The 24,704-nt window shown below is 39.9% G+C and overlaps 1 protein-coding gene across 2 annotated transcripts; it reads right to left on the bottom strand.

Moving 5' to 3' along the window:
- Positions 1 to 1,345: 1,345 nt before the first annotated feature.
- Positions 1,346 to 17,891, bottom strand: LTC4S (leukotriene C4 synthase). 2 transcript variants are annotated; one of them, XM_039340843.1, is made up of 6 exons: positions 17,473 to 17,891; positions 15,450 to 15,527; positions 13,019 to 13,118; positions 7,666 to 7,736; positions 5,518 to 5,599; positions 1,346 to 4,661 (listed from the first exon to the last, which is right to left on the bottom strand). In XM_039340843.1, exons 1-6 carry the CDS (start codon positions 17,528 to 17,530, stop codon positions 4,550 to 4,552), a joined length of 501 nt encoding a protein of 166 aa, XP_039196777.1. In that variant the 5' UTR covers positions 17,531 to 17,891; the 3' UTR covers positions 1,346 to 4,549. The 2 variants fall into 2 exon arrangements, with proteins under 2 accessions (XP_039196777.1, XP_039196778.1); XM_039340844.1 differs by lacking the exon at positions 15,450 to 15,527 and having other exon boundaries at positions 17,473 to 17,852.
- Between the last annotated feature and the right edge of the window lie 6,813 nt (positions 17,892 to 24,704).

Below are 24,704 nucleotides of genomic sequence, written 5' to 3'. Positions count from 1 at the left end.
TTGAGTGTCTGTATTTCTATGGCTTGTGCGCAGAATTCACACCACACCTTCCCATTGGCGATCAAGGAGGCTAATTGTGGTAAATACAAATCATTGTTTTGAAAAATAAAGGGACGGATTACAATACTGATGATGAACGTAAATAAAAAGGCAGTTTCCAAAGCTTTCCTCCCCCACTGAGGGAAACCTGAGTTGCCTGGTGGGGCGGGGCATCGGGCGGGCAGGGCCTTGTAGTAAAAAAATAAGACACCCTCCAAAAATAAGCCCTAATGGGTTTGGACCAAAAAATAAATAAAAGACCCGGGCTTATTTTTGGGGAAACATGGTAGGAAACTGGCAGGCTCTGAAATACACGGCTATCTTCCAGCATCACCTTCATTTCCAAAGACTTTCTGGGCCTCAAATGGATATGAAAGGGCAAATATAAATAGGAGCAGGAACATACAAATGGCAAGTAGTGATTTGGTAAATCAGAGGTTTTTGCATGTTTATATCCTTGGTAGCAGATACTCAGCAGTGTGATTTGTCAGTGATAAGACTGATCAATGTAAATATGGGCTGCTGTAGTTTAGACCTACTGAAGTTTGCTCAGCAGCTAAGGGCAACCCCGTATAGAGTGAATTACAGTAATTTAAATAAGAGATGATCAGGGTATGACTTGCTGTCCTCGCTAAAGCTGGTCCTTAGATTATAACCATTCACTCAGTGAACGTTCAAAGTTATGATGCTGAACAAAGGGGGACTTACGTCCACTCATCGGGCGTTCTGACCATTGCATGGTCCCCACAATCATATGATCACAATCTGAGCACTCAGGCGCCCTGGTTATGATTACAATATTGCAGTGAGCTGTGACCACATGATCTTCATTTGCAACCTTCCCTGACAGCTTCCCACAAGCAAAGTCAAAAGAGAAACCAGCAGGGAAGACCAAAGTCACCCCCACTCTTTTTCTCCTAAGAGTCTTTCTGCACAACATGAGATCCCAGGAATCTTGTATTCCACAGTACTCCTCACCCACCCAACCATGTTCCTTAGACCCTGCCTGCAGTCCCTGCCAGCCCACCCATGCTCAGTAGCACTTGCCTGCAGCACTGCTTGCCTAGGATTTCAGTCATCTAAGTCCTCTGTTAATGACCCGCATGGTCTCTGGGTTATGACAGTAACTGGGATTGCCGTTGCTTTACAACCACATCATTTAGGAATAGGAATTCCTGTCTTAACTGCTATTACAACCCAAGGATTACCTATGTACCTCCTATTGCAGGAAACTGGCTACCCTTTTTCAGTTGCATGTACTTTTGGATTCAGAGCCAATAAAGACACCAGTATGGGTAATCGAGGCTTTATTCCAGGACAATATGAAAAACAAAACAATCAAATACAACATACAAAGAATATAAGGCTAACATCTAAGAAGTACTGAAAGTATACTCTTACAAAGAGTATATTACTAATATCTAAGAAAGACAAAGAAATCTTGCACTTCTTTTGTTTGTCAGGAAACTTCTCCATGTCAGCAAATGTATATTAACTTCCAGGTTAGGTCTGCTCTACAGTTCCACTCTACAGGGGCTTCTGACTGGTTTATATAAATCATAGGTAATAATCGTATCTATATACAGTATTTCTGCTCATTTCTGCGAAGGACAGGGTAGATTGGTGCATATTATCAAGAAGTCCACTTGTCCTTGCCAAGAACAAGGAGAAGTTTATCTTTTATCTTCTCTTATCCTTAAAAGGCCATACTAAGGGCAAAGAGTGCCTGTTTTTACTTCAGGTGGTTCAAGCCAAGAACAGAAGGAGTTCTACCACTATTTTGAAGTTTGAAGTCAACTAATCTAGTGTGGAAATACTCAAATGCATTTCAGTGTGCAGCTATTATATGGAAATATAGAATCTGGCACACAACACTACTCATTTTTGCCATGCCAATCTTCCAGTGGGACTTCCATTATGCTGGCTCATTAGCTTAAGCTAAGCAAAGACTTTCTTAGTCATGGCATTCAACTGTTCCTCTAGAACAGTGCTTTTCAACCTTTTCACAGATTTTATCACTTTTAGGATATGATAATATTCAAGTACCACCATTCTTAGCAAGGTATCAAAAGTTTGATGATCAAAAAAAGGGGTGGGGAAAGTACCAGATTTAATTTCTTTGGTGGCAGTTCCTTTGCTGAATCACTTTCCCTTTGCACTGACAAATGTATGATGAATTGATCCATATTTATTATTATCCATCACTACCTTGGTGGTAAGGTGGCTGGTCGGCCCTTCTTCCTCTCTCTCTCTCCTCTCTCTCTCTCTTTCACATCCTTCTTCGTTGATTCTTCTGCTTGTCTCACAGAAGCCTCCTCTTCTCTCTCTGTTTGTCCTCACTGCTTGCTGAGCTCTCCTTGCACAGCCTCTGCTCCTTCACTTGGTCCTCTGCTTATCTCACAGAAGCCTCTCTCTTTCCCCATAGTCTTTTTTTCCGTTTCCCCCTCCCGTCATTTATATTCTCTCCTTTTATACTCTCTCCCCCCTCCTCCTCCTTTTCTTTTCTGAGTGCACCACTCTCGGACTCAGGGAGAGCTCCAGCATCAGTCACTACCCCAGTCTCACTCTCCCACACAGTCACCCAAACCCCAGCTGGCCATTGCAGACACCGCTGATCAGCTGGAGCTGCACACTGCGATCCTGGGACCTCTGCTGAGCCTCAGTAGCCCTGCAGCTCCAGCTGACTCTCTCACCCCAGGGCCTGTCTGCTGCTCCTGGTGATAGTGGAGGTTGTCGGAAGTGCCAATCAGCTGGAGCTGTGTGTGCAGATCCAGGGCCCTCAGCAGAGCCCCAGCAACACTGACTCTCTGCCTGAAGATTGCTTGTGGTTGCTGGCACACACACCCCCAGGCCGCTGGAAGCACCAATCAGCTAGAGCCGCGTGCGCTGATCCAGGGCCCTCAGCAGAGCCCCAGCTCCAGCTGACTCTCCCCCAGCCTTCTCCCCACCACTTCAGCTCATTTCCCCCCCACACACACTTGTCTAGGTCGCATACCACATGCCAGGTGCCTAAAACCACTCTAGAAGGTGCTATAACTTCAGGAGTTCCAAAGGTGCTTTTCAGAGTTCTGAACTGAAGAAGATTTTTGGATGAGAAGCAAAACATCTTTAAGGAAAAAATAAAGTCCAGTTGCCTTTTGCAAAACGCTTTTAGGACAACCATGACCTGGATGACTGAGAATCTCCATAGACATTTATGAATTCAGGAAGATTCCCAGGTTGCCAATCTGCTCTCTCTGTAGCTTAACTTCAATAAGCTTGAAAATGTTATAATCACAGAAAATCTTGGCTTCTAAATTAGCAGCCACCCCATCTTGTTCTGGTTGATTCTGAGTCTGTTTCTCCCCATCCAAATCCTGACAGCCTCCAGGCACTGCTCAGGACACCTTCTGCATCTTCAGTTTGCCTGAAATGGAGATGTACAAGTGGGGATCATCAGCATATTGATGATACCACTTTGTGAACTCACATGACGTCTTCCAACTTCATATAGTAGTAAACAAGATAGGGAAGACCCCAAGTCACTCCATAATAGAGTGTCCTACTGACTCTTCCCTCACCAGATTGGATCCTCCCCAGTACATGGGGTGGAGCTATAGTTAAAATAGTACCTACAATTCCCAATCTTTTAACTATTAAAGAAATATGAATACAAGAGAGAAAAGAATAAAATCAAGACAATTAGATTTTTTTTCTTTTAATGACCCTCTAATGCCTTGCATCAGGTTGGAGTTGGGCCGACTGAATGGAGCTGAGCGTTTAAATTTTAAACGTCCGGATGCCCTTCCTGACGCCTACACAGAGCTCACAGCAAATATTTTCTCTTTGCACCCACAGAGGGGAACATCTGCTGCTACTTAGGATTGAATTCACAGCCTCCTGATTGTGAGGTGAAAGACAATTGGAATTACAGTGAAGAAAAAAATCAGCTTAATAATTGAAAACTATGGTAAAAGAGTAAATCTTCTCATGAACCTATTCATATATAACCTCATTCCTGCAACTGGATGTGTCTTTTCTGAGAAAAGCCCAATAAGGGTTCTTCAAAAGAAACTTCAGTTTCATCCATGGTTCCTAACAATCATTTCAAGTTAGTTTTACTCAGGTTTAATTCTGGTTGTCTTCCAGTAGACTGGATCCCATGAGCAAAAGATCTTAATGCAAGACTTTGATTCTAACTGCATTGAATCCAGACCTTTATTGGCTCTCTTTTTGTCTCACGTTCCTTGTTCAAAGCATCAGAGACTACCTAATAGCACTTCATGTATTATTGAGAATTTTACCTTGTAGATATAAATCTGTTACAATTTAACCATTTTTTTAACCCACAGGAAATAGATATAACAATACTACTATGAAGAAAGCCAGAGGAACATTAATAGAAAACAAAAATACATTTCTAGAAAATCAAAACTATTTTAATTTGGAAAAAAAAAAGGAGAAATGAAAGTTGAAAACTAAGGCACAATCACCAAGTATTTTGTCAGCTGAAAGGGGTGAATGGTTGATTTCAAAGCACTTTTAAGGAATTAAAGTATCGCACAAAATGGGCAAGTAATCCCACCATGGACAAGCCAATAAGAATGAAAAGAACTCCAGCGCTGAAATACATGGGGCCCAATCTGTGCAAATAGAAGAGAAAAAAAAACCCAGCTAGAGTTAATCGAGGCTGGCTGTTGCCACAGTAATGTCAGTACTCTCACAAATAGCTTCCATAGTAACTTGGTAAATAGACTGAGACAAACCCTGCAGATTTGAGCTGCATTACTGGAGAAGGATTTAAAAAATACCCATCTAGCAAAATTAACTGATTGACTTGCAACTACTAGCGTTATCACCAGACATGGTATGCCCTTGAGCTGATCTAGATAGGCACAATTCTATACCTTATCTTCTTGGACTAACCACGGAAAGATAGGCAATTTCTGGCGGTTTCTTTTCTTAAAATACAAGGGGGAGATGATGTAGAAAAGGGATGGGGAACAATGGCCCTTTTATGCTTGTGGACTTCAAGTCCCAGAATTCCTGAGCCAGCCATGTTGGCTCAGCAATTCTGAAAGTTAAGGTCCACAAGTCATAATGGGGCCATAGTTTCCCACCTCTGATGTAGAATGAAAGAGCTGTTCCAAAATGCTGTGTTTTCTTTATCTTAATTATCAGTGAAGTGCTTAATCTGTGTCAAATCTATACCCCTTGAGAACTCATGGGGTTAAATATAAAATTAGTATATTCCTGGGGGCTACTTAGGAGTTAGGAAGTTGGGGGGGGGGAAAACAACCTAATTTGTTTTGTGCAAGGGATGGTTTTTGTACTGGAAAACATTAGCTTGCAATATGTTATCTACCTATAGCCTAAAGCAATCAGATTCAGAGATGGATTTGTGTTGCTCTCAAGGCTACAGATTCCACCTCGAAGATCAGAAAAATTACTTTTCTGAGAGACAATTTACTTGACTTACTTCACACAAGGATTACTCACCTTCTTTCAGCAGAATGCGCATATCCTCTAAAGTATTGATAGCGAGCATAAAGGTAAATTAGTCCACAGAAGGCAGCCAAAACTACAAAGAAGGCAATAATCAGATACTTAGAGTTAACAAATATTAATTTCAATAAGAAATTCAAAAACAGGAGGGGCTTTTTTCTTTAAAAAAAGTCTGAGGCATCTCAAGATCAGGTCACAAGTACAGCAAATTAGGTTTGCAGCATGGATGCTGGGATACATCCTCATTTTTGCATTGATGAAGTGATATAGATGTGTGTGTCTGTATGTGTGTGTGTATATGTGTACATATGTACGTATGTATGTATGTATGTATGTATGTCTTTGGTTATTCGGATTTTCTCCCATGTAAAATTGGAAGTGTCTTGGCGACGTTTCAACAAAGTCCCATTTGTCATCTTCAGGCTGGTGTTTTCGGCTTCATGCTCCTAGAAGCACGAAGCCGAAAACACCAGCCTGAAGATGACAAATGGGACTTCGCCAAAACATCGCCAAGACACTTCCAATTTTATGCGGGAGAAAACCTGAATAACCAAGACCTACATACTAACATCCGCGAAAACCTCAGAAAACAAACACACACACACACACACACACACACACACACACACACACACACACAGAGTGAAGGGGGGTAGTCTTGCCTTTCACCAGGCAAAAAACAACCTTGCTAGATATTCATTCACCAGCTACTTGGAGTGGTGGAAACTTTTACAGCTTAAGGGGACTCGCACCAGCCTTGCTTTAACAATGAAACAGACAATAAAATTCTGCAAAAGTCACTGCTTAAAAAGATCTTTTGTGACAACTGATTGAGGACTAATTAATAAAAGAGTCCTTAAATCACAATTTCTCTATCAACCTTTATTTTTTTACTTATAAACTGTCTCAATTGCCAAAGTAACTCTAGGAAGTATACCTTTCTGAAAAATCAGAAAAAAAATCATTAACAAAACCAATATCATAAAAATATTTGGAAAGGAAAAACACCAAACCTGTTCTTTGGTCTGCTCGCTAGCCAGGCCTGTAGAATTTCAATCATGTAAAGGAGCACTGTTATCTAGATGCTGCCATTACCTATTAGCACAACTGTAAAGATTTTTAGGCAGAAACAATAGCTTTAATTCTTGGCTTCCCATGTACCTTGAGCCTACAGAATATAGTACTTGTTCTTCCCTACACTAGCCTGATCCAGATGTGATCTATTTTGCCCAAACGTCTTGTGAAGCTTCTGTCAAATGTGAGAGTATAGCAAGACACAATAACTGCGTCCTTCAATAGCAATAGTGTCTCACATATACAGGTAGTCCTTGACTGTTCAAAGTTGCAACGGCACTAAAAAAAAGTGACTTATGACTATTTTTCACACTTACAACCTTTGCAGCATCCCCCATGGTCACATGATCAAAATTCAGATGCTTGGCAACTGACTCAGATTTATGACGGTTGCAGTGTCACGGGGGAGTCACGTGATCTCCTTTTGTGACCATCTGACAAGCAAAGTCAATGGGGAAGCCAGATTCACTTGACAACCATGTTGCTAGCTTAACAACTGCAGTGATCCACTTAACAACTGTGGCAAGAAAGGTCGTAAAATGGGGCAAATTCACTTAACAAATGTCTTGCTCAGCAACAGAAATTTTGGACTCAATTGTGGTGATGTGGAGGACTATCTGTAATTAATCTTCTTAAGCTTGTTCTCATGTGTATTGGCCTATTACATCATTTACAAGTGGTGCATTTTAGATTAACAGTGGAAAGCATCAGGTTGGCCATAGATGCCCCACAGCATTTTGAGGCAATCAGATGAAGTGGGAGCCCCTGTGCAGGTGATACCAAAGTCAGTAGGAGATACCAAAAACACCCCAGGGAAGCCCAAGGTACATCATCTCTACCACTGCAAGCTTGAGGCTTCCTTGATGCAAAGTCTACCCCGCTACTGGATTTTAATACTTACGGTAACTATTTATTTACAATGCAGTTACCTTAGATAAACATTAAAAATAAAAAGCGGTGGGGGGGGATTTTTAAAAGTTGTCCAGTTTCTCACTTATTCTTCTATATTTTTACTTGCAGAAAGGACATCACATCTGAGAGATTTTGAATTAGGATTTTATCTCTTACCTTGATGGGAAAAGATTCCAGCCACCCATAAGAGGGAGAGAAATATTGGGAAATATTCTGAGCAATTTGCTCTGATAAAACAAAGGAGAAAACAATCAGATCGCTGCTGATGGGGAAAAATAATTGCGACGGGACAAATCTGTCACATTTGCTTTGATTCTCATTTTCTTGACCTCTATGTTCATTTCAGCCCACTTCTGCATCCATTCACAAATTCATCTCAGACCACTATAGACAAACACGTGTACACATTGTCAGAACATTTCTCTATGCTATTTTGCAAACCACAATATTTTTGCAACTCATGCATTATTTCCCTACTTCTGAAAAGTGGATCTTTTTGTTCCAGTCTAAAAAAGAAATCACTATGATTATGTCCTTATTGCTGAATTGCATGCTTGGTGAGTAGTAACAACTGCAAATTCCTTTTGATTATATGGATAAAAGGTTTTCCTTTTAAAAGTGGGCTTACATTCTAAAATCTGACCAACTAGAGACAAGGAAAAAAATGGGACCAAAATGGAGGTTAAAAAAACCTGGAAGATGTGATCATTACAGTATTGAGGTATAATTGCATAGAAACTGAACATTTGCCTCATAAGTTTTATGGAAACAATAAGGTTTGAAGAGGAATTGCTTATAATTTGTTCTAATCGCTATCATTCTATAGCAGAATCTCTTTTGGCAACAAAAATAAATCGTTACAACAACAAAGCATCACAGGAATAAAGCACCACACTCCATGCAAGGAAATTAGAAAGTGAAGAAAAATAAAATGAGCTTTGTCTGCTTCTGGAAAGATAACAAATTAAGCATTAGTAGACCCATTTGAAGATGGTATTCCTTAGCGGTTGCAGCTTGGGGATGGGGGGGATTTTTAAAATGCCACATTCTACCGTTTATTGCCCAAAGCATGTGAAGATACTCAAAATTGAGCCTCTGATTATAGGTTAGGTACCACTATTCGGGGCGGGGTGATATGTCTGTAAAGATCATGGTGTCTAAGATCATGAGGACCTTATAGGTGAATAAAGTAGTCCTGGGATCTGTTCCAACATTGACATAAAGGAAGCAGAACTGCTCACTTCCATGTATATCCTCCTACGTACCTTATTTTGCAACTGAGCTGCAATAGATTGAATAGAAGGAGTTTCATTATCACAAATAAACCATTATCTGACCTGATCTGACCTTTTGATCATTTCCTCCCTTAAAGGGAAAGTGCACCAATTTTAACTAACTTCTCCTAGAAGGGAAGGTTGAAAAGTGTGGGCATTTCCAATGAAAAGGCTCTCCCTTATTATATACCCTATCCAAACCACAAATAAAACAGGAAACTGGAAACAGAACTTTATCATCTGATTTCTGAGTAAGGATGAAATGCAACAGTTAATACTAGTTAAATGTCCAGAAATAAGCAGAAAGTCAGTGCAGTTCACTCAGTATAAAAAGAATATATATTCCCTCTGGCAGCATTTTGAACCAATCAAAATCACATTTTGGAGCTGCCAGTCATCTGAGGAACATATTGTGGCAATAATTCAAACAAGTGATTAACAAGTGCACATCTCATTGGAGGCGTCAAAGTCAGAAGATAGTAGGTTGAAAATTCAGTCCATTTGATTTTAAAGATAGCAAATAGCAAATACTTCTGTTTATGAACAAGTGCAAAGAACTGGACACTTCTAGTTGACTTGATGGGTCTGGAGCTGTGTTTCTCAACCTGGCCACCCTCCAGATGTGTGGGCATCACCTTCCAAAATTCTCAACAGAGGCCATGCTGGCTAGGGAATTTGAAGGTTGCCCCATGTCGGAGCAAGTTATCTGGAACATCCCATATTTCCCTCCACTATGGAAAGTAGGATACTTTAGCAGAAAAACCACAGCCAAGAAAACAATGCCCTCATTTCTTCCCTCTCTTCGCTCAGTGCAAATCAGCCCCTCCCACTGGTACTTTGGAAGGGAGATGGATGTTTGTCTGAAATGTGTAGAATGCAGTTAGTAGTATCACCAAACAGTATTTTGTTATGAAAAACCTGTGTTTCCCTTTTCTCATTGAACATAGCATTACAGCCATGTGGAAATTAAGCAGGACAGATTCCATTAACCACTTGTGACAAGCTTTACCATGCCTTGACCAATTACTATTAATTTATAACCCACCTTCATTATTTTTATGATTAACTTGAGGCAATGAACATACCTAATACTCCTTTCTTCTCATCTTTTCCCCACAATAATAATTCTGTGAGATGGGTTGGGCTGAGAATGAGTGACCAGCCCAAACTCTCCTGCCAGACATCATGCCCAGGGTAGGAATAGAACTCATTGCCTCCTAGTGTACCAGTCTGATGCTTTAATCACTAGACCAAACTAGCTCTAAAGCAGGGGTGTCAAAATCAATTTCATTGAAGGCCGCATCAGCATTGGGGTTGCCCTTGGGGGGGCGGATGGGTGTGGCTAGGGTGGGTGCAGCCTACTGAGTGGGCATGGATGGAGTGGGTGTGGCCTACTGAGTAGGTATGGCCAGCTCTACATTGTTCGTGTCAAGGGTGCGTGTGGGGGCCTGGGCAGGAGTGAACAGATCTGAGGGTCTGTGGCAGAAGGGGGTGGGACTGGGGCAAGTGTTAAGGCATGGCCCATTTCTTCATTCCTCACAAAGGGTGACACCTCCCCAGCATGCACCCAGGGGGCGGGGCTGACACAGCAGGGGCTGGTTCCTTGTTGTTTCCAGACGGCCTTGTGGAGCTAAGACAATGCATTTCAGTATAGATGACCACCACAAAATTGTACATTGGCTCCCGGCTGGCCTGGGCCCGGACCAAGGCAGCAGGGGCCATTCCCTCTCTGCTTCCAGGATGGCTTCGCGGGCCACATAAAACCACTTTGTGGGCCGCATCCGGCCCCCGGGCCTTGTGTTTGACATGTCTGCTCTAAAGCTTTGCTCCTGGAATTATGCTGTCCCATAGAAAATGTAAGGAACAAGCACATTTTCTAGTGAAAAGGAGTGGAGTGACATGACAGCAGTCTTCCAGTATTTGAGAGGCTGCTGCAAAGAAGGGGGGTCAACTATTTTCCAAAGCACCAGAAGGCAGGAGAAGCACTGGATGGAAACTAATCAAGGAGAGACACAATCTAGAACTAAGGAGAAAATTCTTAAGAATGAAAACAAGCAGTGGAAAGGCTTGCCTTCAGAAGTTGTGGCTGCTCCATCACTGGAGGCTTTTAAGAAGAGACTGGACAGCCACTAGTCTGGAATGGTATAGGGCAGGGGTAGGCAACCTTGGCTCTTTTTTTTTTTTGTAAAAAGTTTTTATTTTCAATTTTACAATACATTACATTCATAAAAATACTTCAGATAAAAAATAAAAATGATACACACAACTTTCGGTATTGCTCACCCATTTCCCCCCAAACCGCATCCACCCTCTAACCTACTTCCCTCTTTCCCTCTTCTTCCTCTTCCTCACTCTCCCCCTCTCCTCCTTCTCCTCAATCTTCCTACTTGCTTCTCCCCTTCTTCTATCTTCTCGCTTTGGATGCGGTCCAGGGGAAATGCCCGAGCAATTCCTCTCTCCAAATTAAAACATCAATATTATATACAATAAAACTATTTCTACTTATCTGAACTACTTAAACTTCAACCCATCCTCCCCCCACCCCCCTCCCCCACCTCCCCACCCCGACTTCCCAGAGCTAAGTACAGGGTTATACAAACATATTAAACATAATCTATTTAAGTTTACTAATTATACAATAACCAAAATCATACTAACCCTTAATTCTCTTCAAACTTTAACATCATAAATTTATAAACAAATTCATTACTCATAAAATAAGTGAAACTTTGTAGTTCCATACTTCTTCTGAACATATTCTATCCATCTTCTCCATACATTAAAATATCTCTCTTGTGAATGGTCCTTTAAATAAGCAGAAATTTTGGCCATTTCTGCTAAATTAGAAACCTTAAATACCCATTCTACTAAAGAAGGCAGAGTATCCTTCTTCCAATATTGACCCACCAATAATCTTGCTGCTGTTATTAAATTCAACATTAAAATAGTTTCTTTAGCATCAAAATCCACAAAAATACCCAAAAGAAACAACTGGGGAGTAAACTTAATCTTCCTTTTAAAAACCTTTTGAATGTTCCACCAAATCATAATCCAGAAGGCTTTAATATTTTTACAAGTCCACCAAACATGAAAATAGGTTGCATCCAAAGCAACCGCATCTCCAACATTTAGGTTGCAGGTTCGGGTACATACAAGACAACTTTTTAGGATCCAGATGCCATCTATAAAACATTTTATAAAAAATTTTATAAAATGTTGATGCTGAGGGGAAAGGGAGAGATTTCCAAGCTGAGCCATGCTGGCTCAGGAATTCTAGGAGTTAAAGTCCACGAGTCATAAAAGAGCCAAGGTTGCCTACCCTTGTATAGGGTCTCCTGCTTGAGCAGGAGGTCCTTTCCAGCTCTGTTCTTCTGAATTTCTCAACATTGTGTTTCATTTTATGTCATTAGAGAGGATTTGTACAGGCATTTTCTGCTCAGAATGTGCAACATTCTAAAACAGTTTTAATACCTTTGTGGAAAGCAAAACAGAGAGAGCACAGACATTCTCTGGACCTCCCAGTTACTCCGTATATCAATATTTGTCAAGATCCTCCCTTTTGTCTAGAATTAGAAGGGTGGCATTTTAATGCTCGATGTTCATTGCAGAACTACAGTCTGAAAATAGGTTCATGAGAAAAATGAAAGGAAGTTGAAAGTTGTGGCAAGGGTATACTTGAGAACGTGGAGTAAAGAAATTGCTGAAGTGGCTTGACCATGCAGAAAGAATGAATGAAAATCAAACCACAGAGAAAATATATGAAGAGAGAATCAACAGATTGAGAGGAAGAAAGCTGACAAAGTCACAATTGGATGGAGAGGATGTTATACTTAAAAAAGAGAGAAAAGAGAAGCTCTAAAGCAGGGGTCTGCAACCTTGACAACTTTAAAATTTGTGGACTTCAGCTCCCAGCATTCCTCAGCCAGCTGGCTGAGGAATTCTGGGAGCTGAAGTCCACAAATTTTAAAGTTGTCAAGGTTGCAGACCCCTGCTTTAAAGAACAAAAAGTCAGAAAGCCTGGAAAGTTCTAGCAAATGTGTTAGTATAAATTAGATCCAGCTATGCTTTCTTCTCCCCCCATTTCATGTTTTATTTGAGGTTTTCCTTACTTCTTTTATGCACTTTGCCTAACATAATTTACCTTGAAAGGGAATGGCTTGATTGCTGCTTCTAAACGCATTTCAAAGGGGGAAAATGTTTTGTTTTGTTTTTTTACAAAGCAGCATTTAGCTTACTGTGCTCTGAAGATCCTTTCAAATTCTGGTGGGCCTGAAGTGATGGGAGGGGAGACTTTGAACTTCCTCCGAAAGGCGATCACCTGAATGGCAAAATAGGCTGGATGGGGACAAAAGGTAAAGAGAGGCTCATTATTTCTTTTGTTGAAGGAAAACAGCTCGGTCATTTGCATCAGCAAACACTGTTCACACTGAATATACAAAAGCAGAACACAGGAAAGCCTCAGAAGGACCCACAGACCTCACTTGATTCTTATCAGCTTCTTCCTCCCTTTCCACATTAATAGGCTGGGCAGAATTTTACCTTCAAGTGGTCAGATTACCCAACATTTCCACAAAAGGATTCTGTTGTACATCTGTGGGCATTTATTCTATTTATTTCTATAGGCCTAATGGTGAAGACTCTCTCCTCCCACTCGGAAGATTGAGAGTTCAATCCTTGGTAGCGGCAAATAAGGTGTGAATAAAAAATATCTGCTGCGAACTCCTATGTAGGTATCAGGAAGGGCACCTAGCCAGTAAATTCTCATCTCCATCCAGTCTCCCTGACTCTACCCTGAATAGAGACTACAGGGTCATAAAAAGGGAGAGTTTTTATTTGTATCCTGCCTTTATTATTTTTTACAAATAACTCAAGGCGATGAACGTACCTAATACTTCCTTCTCCTATTTTCCCAACAACAACAGCCCTGTGAGGTAGGTTGGGCTGAGAGAAGGACTGGCCCAAAATCACCCATCCGGCTCTCACGGCTAAGGAGGGACTAGAACTCACGGCCTCTTGCTTTCTAGCCTGGTGCGTTAACCACTTGACTGGACCAAACACTTTTGCTTTGGCTTACTTGTCATGGGGACAAACATGACAGAATCTTCAGTGGCTAGGAAGATGATTGACAGATTAGAGCCCCAGTTCTGTAAGGGCCGTTTGTGTTGAGTAACTGTGGAAGGTTAATGAGACCCTCCCTTCCCAAGTGAGGAAATTTCCTCCCCCACCTCCAAACTCTTTCCTCTCCTACCATCTCTCTTTTCTGCTGCTGTCCTATGATGTTATTTAACTATCTCGGCAGTATTTTAAAATGCTTTCTGTGGCATCTATTTCAATGTTTTATTTTACATTTTTTTAAAAATTAAATTTTAAAACACTGTATTTCTTTTGCATGTAGCCTTACAGCCAATAGTTATGAAGCCTTTATGAAACGCCTGGAATAAATAAATAGTATGGTGAATGCTCCAACACAGGAAGTTTTTAAGAAGAGACTGGCCAGCCATTTGTCTGAAATGGTATAGGGTTTCCTGCCTGAGCAGGGGGTTGGACTAGATGACCTCCACAGTCCCTTCCAATGGTTTATTATTATTATTATTATCATCATCATCATCATGTAAAAAGTAAAGAAAACATAACATAAAGTACTGACAAAGGTGTCCCTGGAAACATTAAATAAAGTGTCTGTGTGTCTGTGTTTTACTTAACATTTTCACTAGCCATTTCATATCCTAATATTCATATAGTAAGAACAAACTGCAAGGAACAAATTAAAAAGCTTTGACTCCACACCTTTAAAATCTGCAATCTTCCCTCAGACTGAGGCCAATTCTAAAAGAGGTGCATTCCATTGTTTGGGAGCGGCAGACAGCCCTTTTAATGACCTCTAAATAGCAAGCTAGTCAGTAAGACATTCCAAGGCAAAATGCTGAAATCAAAATACATAACAAGGCCAGAAAACAATTTTCAATTTGCAGCCTTACACAAATTGACGGTGTGATTTGATGCATACTTCTTTCAACTTTTAATCCTCAAACGGAGATTAAAACCATTCAATTCAAAAAAAGATGCAGTATTTGAATGTGAAAACCACCACAGAACCAAGCCCTAATAAAATAGAACATTTCATTTAAAGGTGCATTTCATTAATATGTTTTGAATTGCTGTGCACTGTGATGTGCACAGTCATGTTACACTGGAAAATGTTAAAGGTATTATGTTAGGCAAGAAGAAGAATGGAAACAAAGGTTATCAAATGCATTTTTACACGTGGATCAATTACTGTACTGAATTTGAAGTCTGCCAAGATATTGTAAGAAACATATAGCATATTTCAGGACAGCATTGCTTATTCCTCTTGGTTGTCATCTGCTGGGGAAGCAGCAACAAAGCACACTTAAGGAACTTTGTCCCAAACCAATATATTCCCCTCATAATTTCCACTAGCCTTGCTATCTACCCAGGGCAAGTATGAGAAAGGGAAATCAAAAAATTGTTGTTCTTTGTTCTTTTGGTTTGGTATTTGTTAAACAGCACCAAGAATATTAGGTCCAGTTCTGGGCCTAGCAACTTAGGAAGAACATTTGACCCACTGGAGTGGTGCCAGAAGAGAGTAACCAAGGCAACAAGGGACCTGGAAGGAAAAACTCAGGAGCAGTTGAGGATATTTACCTTGCAGGAGAGAATGTGTGAAGACTTGACAGTTATTCAATTGCTGAAAAGTTCTTATGTAGGTTCTTAAAAAACTCTCTGATAAATTGAAAGACAAAAAGGACAAATATAAAAAGTGGAAAGAGGGCAGAATAAGGCAGAATATCAGCAAATAGCCCAAGCCTGCAAAGATGAAGTGAGGAAAGCTAAGGCTCAAAATGAACTAAGGCTTGCTACCAAAGTCAGAAATAACAAAGCTTCTTTCAACATGTAAAAAACAAGAAAAAAGTGAAGGAAATGATTGGTCCATTAGTGGGAGAAAGTGACAAGAAGGTGACAAGCAACAGGGAGAAAGCAGAACTACTTGTTTTTTGCATCTGTCTTTACACAAAGGGAAAAAACAGTCCAACTTATCAAAAACAGTACCATAAAGAACAGATTAGAAACACAAGTTAAGATAGGCAAGAAAATGGTAAGTGAGCACCTATCTACCCTAGACGAGTTCAAATCACCAGGACCAGATGGTTTACACCCCAAGGTTCTAAGGAACTGGCAGATGTGATCTCAGAGCCACTGGACTATATCTTTCAAAGATCCTAGAGCACTGGGGAACTACCAGAGGACTGGAAAAGAGCTGATGTAGCTCCCATCTTCAAAAAAGGAAAAAAAATGGAACTACAGACCTATCAGCATGACCTCAATACCTGGGAAGATTCTGGAAAAACAACGAATAAGTGAACACCTAGACTCTAGAGGGAAACAAAGTCATTGCCAAAAGCCAGCATGGGTTTGTCAAAAATAGATCACGTCAGACAAATCTTATTGCATTCTTTGATCAGATGACAAAATTAGTGGACCAGAGGAATGCTGTGGATATAGTTTACTTGGACTTCAGTAAGGCATTTGGTAAAGTAGACCACAACCTACTACTTGATAAGATAGCAAAATGTGGGTTAGACAGCATCACCATCAGATGGATACGTAGCTGGCTGACCGGCCATACTCAGCGTGTGGTCCTCAATGGAATTGCATCTACATGGAGGGAAATGTGTGGTGGGGTGCCCCAGGGCTTTGTTGTGGGCCAGTGCCCTTCAACATTTTCATCAATGATTTGGATGAGGAACTCATCAAATTTGCAGACAACACCAAGCTGGCAGAAATAGCCAACACTCCAGAAGATAGGTTTAAGATACAGAAGGATCTTGACAGATTGAACATTGGGCGCTATCTAACAAAATGAAATTCAGTGGTGAAAAAAGTAAGCTTCTACATTTAGGCAAGAAAGACCAAATGCACAGGTATAGCACTATAGGTGGCACCTTGCTCAGTAGTAGTAACTGTGAGAGAGATCTCGGAGTCCTAGTGGACAATCACTTAAATATGAGCCAGCAGTGTGCTGCAGCTGCCAAGAAAGCCAACACAGTGCTAGGCTGCGGTAAGGCCACACTTGGAATACTGCATCCAGTTTTAGTCACCACGATGTAAAAAATATGTTGAGACTCTAGAAAGAATACAGAGAAGAGCAACAAAGATGATTAGAGGACTGGAGGCTAAAACATATAAGGAATGGCTGCTGGAATTGGGTATGTCTAGTTTAATGAAGAAAAGGACGAGGGGGGACATGATAGCAGTATTCCAATATCTCAGGGGCTGTCACAAAGAAGAGGGAGTCAAGCTATTCTCCAAAGCACCTGAAGGCAGGACAAGAAGCCATGGATGGAAACTAATCAAAGAGAGAATTTTAGTTTTTGTTCTTGTATTGGACAAACTAAACATCTCTATTGCTGGCAATAGACAACCACTGTTTCTATAACCTAGTCTTTGGCTTTTGCCCCTCCAAGTAGCTGAAAGAAACCATGAGTTACTTTCTATTTTATAAAAGGCTTATTAGAATATCACCAATCATTTTGGTTCTTTGCCTAACCTACTGCTAAATTTCTTATACAATGTACATTTTGTAGCTACCTTAATGACCCAGGTTTTTTTTTACAATCTATAAAGCTATATTCAATTTGTTTCTGTAACAGCAGAACGCATCTCTTACCTTGTTCCAGCACACCCAAAACAGTAACAGTGGACAGCAGAGCTATATGGTGCAACATCTTAGTCTTCCAAAGCACACCAGGAAAGTAAATCAGCTCAAAGCTAGGCACTCCTTGAAACTCCTCTGCTTTTAGTCATAATTCTGCAGTGCTGTTAGTATAATTAGGCAGTGGATGCCTTCATTTCCTCTTTTAAACAGCTGGTTAGTTAACTCCTTGCTTGCTGGAGCTGTAAATGGATCCCATCAACTACATGTTTCTTTGGAAAAAGATAATCCTTGTGGACCCATAAAAGCAAAAGTTTCTTGCAACTGGCCCTTTTATGACTGGAAAAGGTGATCATCTGAACATTTTATAACATTTCTTATAACTGGTCCTTTTATGGAGCAGATTGCAAAACCTGGTCCATTTCTATATCTTTTGGGACATAGTCTGGTTTCTCAACCAATCACACAACGGAAGTTGAGGAACTAGGCAAAGGGGATGATAGGGAACAGTCTTCCCCACCTTAACCTTGTTATTCCTCTTTGTTAAAGCAATGCAAATTCCATTCAAAGTAGTGTGGTGTTTTTGGAGTGGTGGATGGAATTAAAAGACAGAATATACACATTTGAATATGACAGTGAGTAAGAAGTACTGTCTCCCTTTTATAAATGATCTGAAGATGGATAACCACCACAGAGAAACATTTGTTTAGCCTACACACAGCTTGACCTAATTTCATTTTCTGTTATTTTCACTTGTGTCACTTCCCAAAGTTAGTTTGGTCTTTCTCCTCCTCTTCTCTTACACACATATTGGTAGGCAGAGGTGAGGAAATTGCCTAATTGTGTAAAGAAACTTTACCTTAATCTCTCACTTTAACTGGGATCTCCTCTGATGCTATTTTTGTAATTTCTGCTGTTTTATTTAAGGTTCATCCTTGTGTACCCTGGAGTATTTCTAAGCAATTTATTCCCTCACAACCTTCAGTCCTTATACCTGTGCTACATGTGAAATTTAATATTTATTAAGGAATTTGAATCTTCCGCTTAAACGGTGGTTACTAGTTTGAGCACTTAAGCAGTAATTGAAAGGCACAAACAAGAAATAGTCTTAAAACTTATATAACCCGTGGAACAACATATTTAAATGTTTGAGTCTTTTATAGTAGAGTCAACTTGCTTTGAAAAGAGTCTTTGTTCTTAAAATTATTTTAATACTTGGGAAAAATATTTTAATATTCATTTAACGCCTTAGTAGCAGTTGTGGGATTCAAATATGTGAACAACCGGTTCTCTGTGTGGGTGCCACTTCCGGAAGTCCATTCTGGACTTGGGCAACAAAAAATTAGCTACCGGTTCTGCTGAGGTGGTGCAAACTGACTGAATTCCATCACTGCTTATTAGGGATGATTAATATAGTGCTTTCCCTGGTTTTTCAGGTTCTTTGTTCAGTTTTTTTTAAATGTAATGCTAATTAGCATGCAACTGAGCAATATACCTTTAATGACTTAATGAGACTGCTTCTGAATCCTAGATATCTTTCTAGCCCATCCTTTGTTGGATTTAGAGAAGCCATTGCTGCTGGCCAAAGTTGACTGCCTTGAAAGGTCAGAAAAGTCATATATTAAACAAGAAGCTGGATAGAAGCATTCTCAAGTTAAGTTTGTGTTGCACATTAAATAGGCTTCAGTAAATTCTATGTAAGGGGTAAATTTAATTCCATTCTTATTAGCCAAAGCAAAGTGAGTATCCTTAGAAAACTAAAATTGGAAAGTGATAATAACTTGGCACACTGAGTTTGAGAATATGCCTATCTGCCTGGAAAGAAGGAAATATGGAATGATAGGGCTCTATTATGTTAATTAGGTATATTAAATATGACTATCTCCTTCAATAACATGGAGACTCACAGATTATACCCCCTTGTTCTACAAAAGGTAACACTTGTTAAAGATACTTGTACTTTTCTTAAGGTATATCCTTAATATATGAAATTGATCAATGCCATAAAATCTTGATTCTACAAAGTGAGAGGAAATAAAGTCTGTTTAACAAAAATGCCCATAAGTGAAAATGTCTATAACTGACATTATTTTCATTATTTGTCAATTGCCTAATTACAAACTTTATATAATTTACATCATTCTGTTTTGCAAGTTACATGAATTATGTAAGTTGTCAGTGTTGTTGTCATTTGGAAGCCGAGAAAAATAGAGAAGTTTCTGCACTTGGCTCAGCCCAGTACATAGCAAGGCAGAGTTAAAAAAATGTAGTATGTATTTTTCTAATATGCATGCCTATTTTACGATGATTCAAATGTATCAGAATATAGAGTTGCTGGACGCCTAACTTGTAGCCAATTACCTGTTCTAATGTGAGTCCCTTTGTTCCTGTAAAGTAAATATAGCTTCTATTTGGTTATCAGAGACAGTCTTTCACTTTGAAAATGTTGCTAATGTGTTTTGTGCCTGAAGCTCTGCAGACCCTCGCAAATAAACAATCTGGGTTTGTGGTTTTCACTGGAATGAACCTCACTGTAAAAATAGCTGACAAGGAAAAGGCAGCTATAGTTTTCTTGAGTTTTATCTCCAACGAGTGTGAAGTCTGAATTAAAATGTTTTCAGTTGCATCAGAAGTCAGTTGAATGGGGTTCTAGGAAATAAAGAGCAAGTTATGGCTCCTTCAAGCAAAAGATGTATCTAAGAGAATAGTACATTGGAAGAAATAGTCTATTGTTCATTTGTAGCAGTTAATAATTAACAGGCATTAAATGAATGTTTAAATTGACTCTTCTGAAAGGAAAAGCAAGGAATACTTGTTATTAATTCATGAAATTAACAGTATAGAATGGGATTTTTCACACCTGTGTGTTCCTTCTTTCCTTTATTCCTTTTAATTAAAGTATGATACAGTGGTCATGCTTTCTCAGAACAAGCAGTGCCACAGTCCTTTGGGGAGGGTTTAAGGCAGTGTTTCTCAACCTTGAAAAGTTTAAGGCATGTGGACTTCAACTCCCAGAATTCTGGGAGTTGAAGTCCACATGCCTTAAAATTATCAAGGTTGAGAAACACTGGTTTAAGGGATAAAATAGCTTTCAGCTTTTTAAATGAGGGTGCTGTCTATAGAAATTCTCAGTCATCCATGTCATGGTTGTCCCAAAGTTGTTTTTTTCAGGAGGCAACTGGACTTTCTTGTTTTTTCTTTGAAGACATATTGCTTCTTTGGGACAACCATGACCTAGATGACTAAAAATCTCCATAGACATTTAGCTATGCACTTTGGAATGAATAGAGCAGAGTAGCATAGCGTAGAATAGAACAGAACAGAAGCTGGAAGGGACGGTGGAGGTCTTTTAGCCCAGCCCCCTGCTCAAGGAGAACCTATACCATTTCAGACAAGTGACTGTCTAGACCAGACATGTCAAAACTCGCGATGTCACATGATGTCACTTGACATATTGGAGCTTTTTTTCCATTGCTGGCAATGGGGTGGACACAGTTTCCTGGTGAGGTGTCTGGCCCGCAGGCCGGCAGTTTGACACCCCTGGTCTAGGCTCTTCTTAAAAACCTCCAGTGATGGAGCACCCACAATTTCTGAAGGCAAGCTGTTCCACTGGTTAATTGTCCTCACTGTTAGGAAGTTTCTCCTTAATTCCAGGTTGCTTCTCTCTTTGATCAGTTTCCAACCATTGTTTCTTGTTCTGCCCTTTGGTGTTTTGGAGAATAATTTGACCCCCTCTTCTTTGCGGCAGCCCCTCAGATACTGGAATACTGTTATGTCACCCCCATTTCTTATTTTCTTTAGACTAGCCAACCCCAAGTCCTGCAGTCGTTCTTCATATGTTTCAGTCTCCAGGCCTTTGATCATCTTAGTTGCTCTTCTCTGAACTTTTTCCAAAGTCTCAACATCTTTTTTGTAGTATGGTGACCAAAATTGGTTGCAGTATTCCAGGTGTGGTCTTACTAGGGTTTTATAAAGCAGTACTAATATTTCATGTGATCTTCCTTTTATGCCTCTGTTTATACAACCTAGAATTGTTTTAGTTTTATTGACTGCTGCTGTACACTGCTGGCTCCTAGTCAAGTGATCGTCCACTAGGACCCCAAGGTCCCTCTCACAATTACTATTTTTGAGCCAGTTCTCACCTAATCTGTACTTGTACCTTTGATTTTTCCTGCCTAAATGTAAAACTTTGTTTTTATCCACATTAAAATTCATTTTGTTGTATAGGGCCCATTGTTCAAGTTTGTCAAGAACTTTTTGGAGTCTGACCTTGTTTCCTGGGGTGTTGGCTAATCTTGCCAGTTTAGTGTCATCTGCAAATTTGATGAGTTCCCCTTCCATTCCCTCAAGTTATTTATGAAGATATTGAAGAGTACTGAGCCTAAGACAGAGCCTTGTGATACCCCATTGCTTACTTCTCTCCACATGCATGTTGTACCATTGAGGACTACTCCTTGAGTATGGTTTGTCAGCCAGCTACAAATCTATCTGTTGGTGATATTGTCTATTCCACCTTTTTCAAGCAGTAGGTTGTGGTCTACTTTGTCAATTGCCTTACTAAAATCTAAGTATAATATGTCCACAGCATTTCGCTGAACACCCTTTGAGCACCCTTTGAATGGTGCGGGAGTATGAACAGATTTCCAGAAAACATTGCAGACTACAGGAACCATTTGCACTTCAGTTTGAGATGCAGGCAACACAGACTCATCCCCAACAGCCTGGGCCTGTCTTCAACAGTGAAGGGACCCAGGGCAGAAAACATCTTGCAGCCAAGAAGGCTCCACAACATTTGCACTACTCAAGTGACTCTGAGGACACAGATAAACCTCCAAATGGCCTCAAGGACTCTCTAAAAGAAGGCAAATGACCAGCTGTCTTCAAGGAGGGAAAAAAGTATTTGATCCCCTGCTGATTTTGTACATTTGCCCACTGACAAAGAAATGATCACTCTTTAATTTTAATGGTAGGTTTATTTTAACAATGAGAGACAAAATTACCAAAAAAAAAAAAAAATCCAGAAAAAGACATTTCAACAAAGTTATAAATTGATTTGCATTTTAATGAGTGAAATAAATATTTGATCCCCTATCAATCACTCTCTCATTTCTTTGTCAGTGGGCAAATGTACAAAATCAGCAGGAGATCAAATATTTTTTTTCCCTCACTGTAAATCCTTCCATTCCCCACCATCCGGTCAAAGCTGAAGAAGCTTCTTGGAAAAGAAGTGAAATGTCTTCAAAGAAAAACAAGAAAGTCCAGTTGCCTCCTGAAAAAGCACCTTTGGGGGTTCTTGTATTCTAATGACTTTTTGTTCCCTTTGTGCTTGTTGATTATTTCTTTTGCACAGTATACAGATATATGTCTATATACTATACAAAAGAGACAAGCCAAAAAGGGAACAATGCACCTCCTGACAAGCAATCAACACCCAGATGATTAACACCCAGATTTACATCAGACCACCAATCAAAAGATAAACAGTCAAGAGATAAACCCAATCAAGGAATTGCCAAACAAGCCAAACAAAGAATCTCTAAGCCCACCCCACCAACACTTGAGAGGGCAAGCCACTAAAATATAAATTGAGAGTCAACCCCATTTCTTACTAGCACTGATGATGTTACCTAGTTTTGGTAAACGTCTGCAAGAAAAACAACCAAGCTCAGAGAGCACCAAGGACTCTTCATTTCAAACTACAGATATTCTCCTTTATTAGTAGCTAAGCCTTAAAAATTTCAATGGATTATAAAGAAAGAAAGAAGAAGGCTTGATTCACTTTTTGATGCCATACGTTTACTGGCCACTTTCTCTATAGCCCTGGGCATGCATACATATAGAAATGTAAAAGTGTTCTTTTGCTAGGAAGCTATTATGGTCAAGAGTATCCAAAGCCACCAAAAGATCAAGGAGTAGGAAGATGGATGCACCAATGCCTTCCAGGCTCAGCCATAGTTCCTTCACGCATTTAGGTTGGGAGTTTTAACCAGCCCTGATGGTGAATTTGTTTTATGATTTGAAAATGGAATAGTTTAGATGTGGGTGAGTGTTATTTTGCATGTTATGTTTTTTGTTTTTTTTGCTTTTAATCTTTTGTGTGCTATCCAGCAATGGGTGGCTATACAAATGGTCTAAATATAAAGAAAAGAAATAGTACATATTGTTCATTGTTCTGATGCAAAACATAATTGCACATCTTGAAACAGGAAGTAGTGGATAAAAGTACCGTACAAGCTGTATTGCATACTCAATTTTCAGGAGTGTCCTGAAGGAAGGTCAGAATGCGGTGTGCAACCAAACGTGTAAGGGAAGGGGGGAGATATTCATAATACAGGCATTTCCTGTCGAGAAGCTGCCCCCAAGGGGAGATCAAGTTTCTTTTGGGGCATCTGGGTTGGGTTTACGATTCCAACCGAGAGTCCTGCAGATGCCCTGATGCCAAGCTACGTTATTGTATTTCAGAGGTGACAGCCATCACATTGAATTGCATCTGAAGTCTAAAAGGAAGCTAGCACAGAGCTTAGAGCACAGGTATAATATGCATACAGCAATGGATGCCAGCTAAGAGTCAAATTGCTGCATTCTAGATTAACTGAAGCTTAACATGAGAGAGCCAGTTTTTGTTTCTCAGAAAACAGCAAAAAAACATTTTTGTATCTCATTTACAGTCATCTTCTGATTATTTCCCTCCCCTACATTCTGAAGTATATTTTGTTTTGAAAAGTGCAAGGACGACTAGGATTTTCCAAACTGCTGCATTAATCTTCATGGCCAAAGATACATGAAATTGGCATTAATCATTGTCTAGCACTCTAATAAATAAAAATACGTATTTAAAATATATGCGTAATGTTGACATGGAAATGCATGCACGACAAATGGAAGCCTTAAGGCAGTGTTTCCCAAACTTGACAATTTTAAGGCATGTGGACTTCAACTCCCAGAATTCCACAGCCAGCGTTGCTGGCTGTGGAATTCTGGGAGTTGAAGTCCTCATGCCTTAAAATTGTCAAGTTTGGGAAACACTGGCTTAAGCCAACGCTCTGCATATGGCCTTCCAGTATCTTTCGATTTCAGGTCAGCCAAGGAATAGAATAGAATGGAAGGAGTGGACCTTGGTTTCTGGCAGGAAAAAAAAAGAGGAAAGAACAAGAAAGGGTAAAGAAGCCATACCAGTGCCAAAGATAATATATAAACTATATTCATCTCAGGATATTTTTTTAAAAAAACACAAACAATGTGTTCAA

This window comes from Crotalus tigris, unplaced genomic scaffold, assembly GCF_016545835.1.
Source record: "Crotalus tigris isolate CLP2741 ecotype Arizona unplaced genomic scaffold, ASM1654583v1 scf7180000017754.2947050, whole genome shotgun sequence".
Classification (NCBI taxonomy): domain Eukaryota; kingdom Metazoa; phylum Chordata; class Lepidosauria; order Squamata; family Viperidae; genus Crotalus; species Crotalus tigris.
The sequence above is the reverse complement of the archived record's forward strand: the minus strand, read 5'-3'. Positions and strand labels throughout refer to the sequence as shown.